The 8,016-nt window shown below is 56.7% G+C and overlaps 1 protein-coding gene across 1 annotated transcript in view; it reads left to right on the top strand.

Annotated features, from left to right (window-relative positions):
* Positions 1-5,872, top strand: part of SYTL3 (synaptotagmin like 3) — a 37,818-nt gene extending 31,946 nt beyond the window's left edge. The window contains exons 9-11 of the mRNA XM_023758222.1: positions 2,329-2,413; positions 3,135-3,237; positions 5,386-5,872. Coding sequence (XP_023613990.1) covers positions 2,329-2,413; positions 3,135-3,237; positions 5,386-5,559 — 362 coding nt within the window. The 3' untranslated portion in view covers positions 5,560-5,872. The remainder of the gene's footprint in view (positions 1-2,328; positions 2,414-3,134; positions 3,238-5,385) is intronic.
* Positions 5,873-8,016: the final 2,144 nt, after the last annotated feature.

Genomic DNA, 8,016 nt, shown 5'->3' on the forward strand with positions numbered 1-8,016 from the left:
GATGTAACTTCCAGGGTTTGTAAGGGCCAGTGCCCTAATTTGTCTCCCTTTTTCATTTTTCTTTTTTTTCCACTGTAGCCAGACACTACAGACTAGGACATTCACAAGTAACTGCATCACAAGAAAAATTAGAAAATAAACATGCATGCTCAGGGAAAGGTGCAGGCTCAGAAAAAAAGCCTGAGTTTACATCTCAGGCTTATCTTTGGCGCAGGAGCATTAAACAAAATAACAAAAGACAGAAAGCCTTGGGAAGGGGGGGAATCTGATTTCCAGAGTTAACACATTATTAGACACAAATGTCCAGTATTCAACAAAAATAACAAGACATATAAATAAACAGGAAAGTATGGCTCATTCAAAGGGAAGTAATAAATTAACAGAAACTGTCCCTAAAAAAGATCTGATGACAGGCTTACTAAACAAAGACTTTACAACATTATCTTAAAGATGCTCAAAGAACTAGAAGGAGATGTGGAGGAAGTCAAGAAAATGATGTGTGAACAAAGTAGAAATATCAATAAAGAGAGAGAGAACCTAAGTAGAAACCAAAAAGAAATTCTGCAGCTGAAAACTCCAAATGAAAAATTCACTGGCGAGATTTGAAGGCAGATATGAGAAGATGGAAGAAGGGAGCAGTAAATTTGAAGAAAGGTCAACAGAAATTATTGGGTTTGAGGAAAAGAAATAAAAAATATGGAAGAAAAGCAAACAGAACCTAAGGGACCTGAGGGCCACCATCAAGTGGACCAACATCGCATGAGGGAGTCTCAGAAGGAGAAGAGAGAGAGCAAGGGGCAGAGAGAATATTTGAAGAAGTTGCTGAAAACTTCCCAAATTTGATGAAATTCATGAATATAAACATCAAAGAAGCCCACTGAACTCCAAGTAAGATGAACTCAAAGTGACTCACCCTGAGACATAGTACTAACAAACTCTTGAACGACAAAGAGAATCTTGAAAGCAGCAAGAGAGAAGCAACCTCAAGATCTTCATCAGATTTCTCATCAGAAACTTGACAGGCCAGCAGGCCAATGTATTCAAAGTGCTAATCTATATATATAAAAGCCTAAGCAACCATCCAACTGTTCGACCGTCCCATTGGTAGCTCTGACGCGCAATGACCACAAGGGCGAAGATGCTGTGACCAGTAGCTATGACACACACTGACCACCAGGGGGCAGACACTCAATGCAGGAGCTGCTGAGCTGTGATGACTTGGCAGCTGCTGTTCTCAGATGATGCACCCAGAACCAGAGAGGAGGGAGCCCGATTCTGGGGTGTGTCACCCAAGAACCGCCCTCTCGCAATCTGGGACCTGTTGGGGGATTTTGGAGAGCTGGTTTTGGCCTGATCCCCAACGGCCAGGCCGAGGGACCCCACTGGTGCACAAATCCATGCACTGGGCCTTTAGTATGTAATAAGTACCTCCTTGTTAGTAATTACTTTACATGTACATGAATCAGACTCTCCAATCAAAAGACAGAAATTGGCAGAATGGGTAAAAACATAGAATCCAATCATATGTCATCTATAAGAGACTCACTGTAGATCCAACAAATAGAAGATATTCCATGCAGATAGTAACCAAAGAGAACAGGGGTGGCTATACTAGTATCAAACAAAGTTAAATCAACAAGGTTACAAAGGATAGAGGACATTATCCTATATAATAAAAACCTAATATGCTAAGGGTCCGGTCGTCCGGTTGTCTGTTCAACCAATCAAAGCGTAATATGCTAATGATACGCTAAGGCCACTCAACCACTCACTATGATGTGCACTGACCACCAAGGGGCAGATGCTCCGACTGGTAGGTTACTTGCTGCTGGTGTCCGGCCAATTGTGACTGAGCGAGAGGGGCTGGACATGCCCTGGAGCCCTCCCATGGTCCCTCCCCAGCTGGCCAACCTCCTGCATCCCTCCCCGGTCCTCATGCACCAGTGGGGTCCCTTGGCCTGGCCTGCACGCTCTCGCAATCTGGGACCCTTGGGGGATGTCAGAAAGCCGGTTTCGGCCCGATCCCGCAGTCCATGCCGAGGGACCCCACTGGTGCACGAATTTGTGCACCGGGCCTCTAGTATACTAATACAGCAAGAAGATATAAAAAATATAAATGTTTATGCACCAAATAACAGCCCATCAAGACATATGAAGCAAAAAACTGACAGAGTTGAAGGGAGGAGTGGACGGTTCCGCAGTAATCCTTGGAGATGTCCATCATCTGCTCTCAGAACAGAACAACCTGCCAGAAGAAAAGGGAGGAAACAGGACTGAACATCATAAGCCAGTCAGATGCATGGTGTGATTTTGTTTCCGTCCTTTAAGCTGTGCAGGTGCGTCTCGTACACCCTCTTCCATGTGTGTGGGATCTGATGCTGATCATCAAGTTAAAAGTGAACAGTGAGGATCGGTACCTGGAGTTCTTTCCCAAGAACTCTGATTGACAGGGAAGAAGAGGTGGAGCCTGGAGCTCCGGGGGGACCCAGATGAAGGGAGGGTGACTGCTCTTTGCTTTGGGGAAGTTGAGCCTGTTCCTAGCCTGTGGGAATAGGTGCCTGGTCAAGGAGGGTCATTGCCATGGACAAAGCTGCCAGAGGAGCCAGGGAGGAAAGTTCCGGACCTGGGTAGAGGGACCGGCCTAGAACAGGGTTTCAGGGGGGGCAGAGGGCTGGTGGAGGTGGCCTGTCACGCTGCCCACCAGCTACGCTGCAGCCCCGAGTCCCAGAGGGCTGGTCCGCAAGTTAGGAGGACAGGCTGGAGGCCCCGCAAGGGAAGAGCCAAGTGTAAGGCACACACTTCCCGTTTCCACTTTTCTGTGGGGCGGGGGGTTGGATGGAGCGACAGGTGGGGAGGACAATTGGCTTGTGGCCTCTGCATCCAGAGATCCAGGAGTTTGCCCCCCTGGATCCCCCCCTCCCCCAGAGCCTGCAGGTGGCACCCACCCAGACCCATTCCAGGGGCGATGGCCGCAGACGGTGTAAACAGAAGCGGTGTCCCCAGCATGGCATTGCTCACTGTCCGTGGTGGCCCCTGACCCTTCCTATCAACGCCCAACTCAGCAGCAGGCAGGGCAAAGACTCCGCGCTCCCGCCTCGCCCCGCCCCCAGCCTCACCCGCCCTGTCTCCTCCAGGTACGTGAAGACCTACCTGCTGCCTGACAGGTCGGCCCAGGGCAAACGCAAGACGGGCGTCCAGAGGAACACGGTGGACCCGACCTTCCAGGAGACCTTGAAGGTACTCCGGGGGGAGGGACGCTCCTCTGCGGGGTCTCCCCGCCCTGGGCGGGCGCAGGGCCAGAGTCCACGACGGCTCCTCCACACCCTGAGTCGGTCGAACAGGAGTGCAGACTCTGCGGATGCCGCGGGGCTGGCAGTCGGGGCACGGCTGGGTCACCCTTCAGCCTGGGCGGGAGAAGGGCAGAGTCCTCGGGACTGTCCGTGAATGATTTCCGAGAAAATGGGTCGGGAAAGAACCTGGCTGCCCCTGAGCTTTTAACCAGGTCGTCCTGGCGAGTTTCTGTAACTCTCGGAGCGTTCGCAGGCCGGCGCCTGTACCCTCAGCGACTGGCTCACCGGCTGCAAAAGTGCCCGTTATTGCAATATCTGGAAACCCAGGATTCTTCTTCTTTTAAGAAACAACACTTATAGAGGAGTTGTTTGGGTTTTCACCTTCCTCGGTGCTAAACATGATTTGTGTTTAGGATAGGGATGGGGGAGACTCCTCACAGCGGGGGTGAGGAGGGAGAGGGGGTGATGTGTGAGGCACGCAGGTTAAGTGTGGGAGGCCCCGCACCGGAAGGACAGGCCAGACTCACGGAAAGTATCCATGGAGGCCGAGAAGCCCCGGGACCCCGGGACCCCGGGTGCCAGGACTGGGAAGGGAAGGGCTTGGCTTGGCTTCCTGCTGAGAAGGGGCATTTGTCAACCCCCAGCGGGGGCCATCCGGCAGCTGGCACGAAGTCCCGTCTGTTAAATATTCATGCTGCTGCTTTCTGTGCCCCTGCTGTGGCCATGTGCTTTCTGTACCCCCTGAGCTAAGGGTTAGACTCCCACCTACCAGTGGGGAAACTGAGGCTTATTGAACCCACAGTGGGCTAGCCGTCCTTCTCAAAACTGATGTGCACAGGGGTCCCCAAGGGACTGCAGAGAAAAGCAGGCTGTGACTCAGCAGGTGTGGGCGGGGCCTGAGATGCTGCTGCCGGACCGCTCCTAACCAGTCCCAGGAGACTGGTCTTCAGATGGCTCTGCTCGCAGACCTGCTGCAGGAGTCGGCAAAGATCTGTCTCCTCACACATTCCCAGTCGACGTCTAAAACTGCTTCTCCGTTTCACTCAGGTGTTTTTTGCTAGAGAGAGGTAGACGCGTGTTTTACATTTTATGAAATGAGATCAAATTGAGGATGGACTACATTTTAGATACATATTTAATTGTATAATTTGATTTTTAAAGTTTAACTTGTTTAAAATGCACGCAGAATCTCAGAGAATCACCTAATGTTTTATGCGTTGGTTTTACCCAGCATATTGTGAATGCTCTGGTGGTGCCGGAAAGCTTCCCGGGGACATTGAAAAGAATCAGTGTCCCTAATCTAGTCTAATTCAGAGCATCCTGACACAGTCTTTACAGAAATGCGTGGAGAAGCTGAGAGATCATGAAGAGTTCTGCAGAAATCAGTATTTCCAATTACCATTCGTTTAGCACACGGGGGGCGGGGGTCACCCATCCTGGGCCAGGTGCTAGATCGGGGGTGTAGGACCCGCTTCCTCCAGTTTGAAGGAACGTGCCCATGACAACTGAGCCTCTAGGGCAGTGATGGCGACCCTTTGAGCTCGGCGTCTCAGCATTTTGAAAACCCCTAACTTAACTCTGGTGCCGGGTCACATATAGAAATTTTTTGATATTTGCAACCATAGTAAAACAAAAGACTTATATTTTTGATATTTATTTTATATATTTAAGTGCCATTTAACAAAGAAAAATCAACCAAAAAAATGAGTTCCCATGTCACCTCTGACACGCGTGTCATAGGTTCGCCATCACTGCTCTAGAAGTTGAGGCGGCTGCAGGTGTCCGTGTGGCACGTGGGCACGTCCAGGAAACCTTGGGCCCAGGTGACTGTGCGCACGGGCCAGGCAGTTAAATGGCAGCGTTCGCCCTGGCCGCGTGCGCAGGTGGTGGCAGCAGCGTCCCAGTGCACCCAGGTTGCAGGTTTGATTCCCAGTCCGCGCACAGGCAGAGTGTCCTAAGCGGCGGGGTGGTGCGGGGGGGGGGTGGGGGGAGCCCTCTCCCCGCCTCCTGGACATCCACTCCGCACTGAAGGGAGGCCCTGGGCCCTGGGCGTGCAGCCCTGGAGGGCAGGCTGACCTCTCTGTTCCGTCCACAGTACCAGGTGGAGCTCGCCCAGCTGGTGACCCGGCGGCTGCAGGTGTCCGTGTGGCACGTGGGCATGCTCACCCGGAGGGTGTTCCTTGGAGAAGTGATCGTCCCTCTGGCCACGTGGGACTTTGAAGACAGCACCACACAGTCCTTGCGCTGGCACCCGCTGCGGGCCAAGTGATGTCTGGTTGGGACTGGGACCCCCTCCCACCGGAGCGCTTTTCCGAGGGATCCAAGAAGAGAGGACCCCCCCCCCCGCCAGGAAACCTTGGGCCCAGGTGACTGTGCGCACAGGCCAGGCGGTTAAACAGCAGCGTTCGCCCTGGCCGCGTGCGCAGGTGGTGGGAGCAGCGTCCAGTGCGCCCAGGTTGCAGGTTTGATTCCCCGTCGGCGCACATACAAGTCTCAGCCAATGAGCATAACTAAGTGGAACAACAATTCTCTCTCCCTCTTTCTCTCACATCAATGCATTTAAAATAAAGTAAACAGCAGCTTTCCAGGGAGAAAAGGCTCCGTGTCAGACCCTCCTGTGGGCTCGGCTGAGGGACTTTCACCTGCTCAGGTTCATTCAGGACCAAGTAGCCCTAACCTGTGTCACCCACTGCCAGCCTGGGTCCGGCCAGGGGCCAGCCCTTCCTCCCACTCGGCGTCAGCTGGGGTGGCCTCAGCCTCCTCAGGGCTCAGCGGCCGAAGTCCACACCCTGTGCCTGGCTGCCCGCGGGCGGGGCCGCAGCTCAGGCCTTTGGGTGTGTTGTTCCTAAACTCCCCAGGCACACCCCGCACAACAGTGACTGGGCCCAGTGCTGCCGGCCGAGAGGCTGCCCTGCCCGTGGGACGGCGTGCCCTGCGGCGTGGCCTGGCCACTATCGGGACAGGCCAGGGGAGCCGCTGCGAAGGAAGAGGGCGGGAAAGGCCAGGGCTTCCTGAGTGGCTGCCTTGCACATTTCTGTGCCGAGATCCAAGACCCGGAGAGAGACCTGTCGGGGGAGGGGGGGAAACGTGGGCTCCACGGTCTCCTGAGAAATGACAGCGGAGGTGCAGCCCCGCCCGTGAGCCCCAGGGCCCGGGCCCTCTGCTTGTCCTCCCTGAAGCCAGAGGGATTGTCAGGACACCTCTGTTCCAAGTGGCTGGTCAGCCTGTGGCCACTGCATGGTCAGGCTGGGCCACTGCAGGATCAGGCCAGGCCACTGCAGGGTCAGGCCAGGCCACTGCAGGGTCAGGCTGTGGCCACTGCAGGGTCAGGCCAGGCCACTGCAGGGTCAGGCCAGGCCACTGCAGGGTCAGGCTGTGGCCACTGCAGGGTCAGGCCAGGCCACTGCAGGGTCAGGCTGTGGCCACTGCAGGGTCAGGCTGGGCCACTGCAGGGTCAGGCTGTGGCCACTGCAGGGTCAGGCTGGGCCACTGCAGGGTCAGCCTGTGGCCACTGCAGGGTCAGGCCGGGCCAGTGCAGGGTCAGGCCGCGGTGCCCAGCCGGACCGCCCCTCCCCCTCTCCTGCGCTCCGCTCAGTGGCCTGGCAGCCCCCTGGTGCCGGGCTCTCCCTTCTCGCGCTCAGAACAGCCACATGGAGTGCTCTCTCCGGCCCGGGTCTGCCCAAGACTCCGTTTAAGCCCCTCCTCTTCCTTGAGGCCCCTGGTGTTCCTGCCAGATGTGGGCCCCCCCCCCAGGCCCCTAAACTGGGGGACCCCGCCCGTCTCCTCCCCCAGGACCCCACACTCCGGACAAACAAGGCTGCCACAGGCCTGGCCATCGTTGGCAAGCGGGTTAGGAGCAGAAAGCGGGCCAGGCGTCCCTGCTGAGCTGGCTGAGAGCCGGGGCCCCGCACACACGGGTCTAGGCAGCGGCCACAGCCCTGCCGCTTCCCGAACCTGCACCCGGACCCGGACCCGGGCGGGAGGGCTGTGTGGTTGTCGTGCGCCAGCTCGGGTCCTGGAAGCGGAGGGTGAGGCAGCCCTCCCTCAGGGCGCCCCAGGCCCCCACCCCGAGAGGGGCAGCCAGGAGACAGGGGTCCACCGCGGCTCTGGGTGAAGCCCCCCCCCCACGGCCACCCCCCCACGGCCAGGGCTCCGTGGTTCCCGTCTTCTCTCCAGCCCTTCCCTCACTCACTTTCTGGCAAAATCACTCGTGACCAGTCACGCCCGGAGCAGCGGGGAGGCGTCCTCTGCGGGAGCCGGGACAGAGGGGACACGAGGGGCAACTCGCGGCCTGGAGGCCCCCCTGTGCCCGGGCTCCGCGGAGCCCTGTGTGGCCCTTCGTGGCCCCCACGGAGGCAGCTCGAATCTCCCCTGCCCCTGCCCCTGCCCCCATCCCCGCCCCTGCCCCTGCCCCTGCCCCCGTCCCCACCCCTGTCCCTGTCCCTGTCCCTGCCCCTGCCCCCACCCCTGCCCCCACCCCTGTCCCCAAAGCAGGCTGCGCGGTGGCTGGCGTTTCCCAGCATTTGTTGTCTCCCCGCCGGTCCCGCCTGCTCCCCTAAGCGCCCAGCTGTGGAGCCACCTGAGGAAGGGGCTCCCCGGAACCTGAGCTAGGAAGGGAATTGAAGGCCCCAGCAGCCCCCACCCTCACACCCCCCGCAACATGGGCACCATAAAGGACTTGGTTGCGCCGACATCCGCAACCCTGCATCTTTTTGAGCCAAGAAAT

Source organism: Myotis lucifugus, unplaced genomic scaffold (assembly GCF_000147115.1).
Source record: "Myotis lucifugus unplaced genomic scaffold, Myoluc2.0 scaffold_125, whole genome shotgun sequence".
In the NCBI taxonomy this organism is placed as follows: domain Eukaryota; kingdom Metazoa; phylum Chordata; class Mammalia; order Chiroptera; family Vespertilionidae; genus Myotis; species Myotis lucifugus.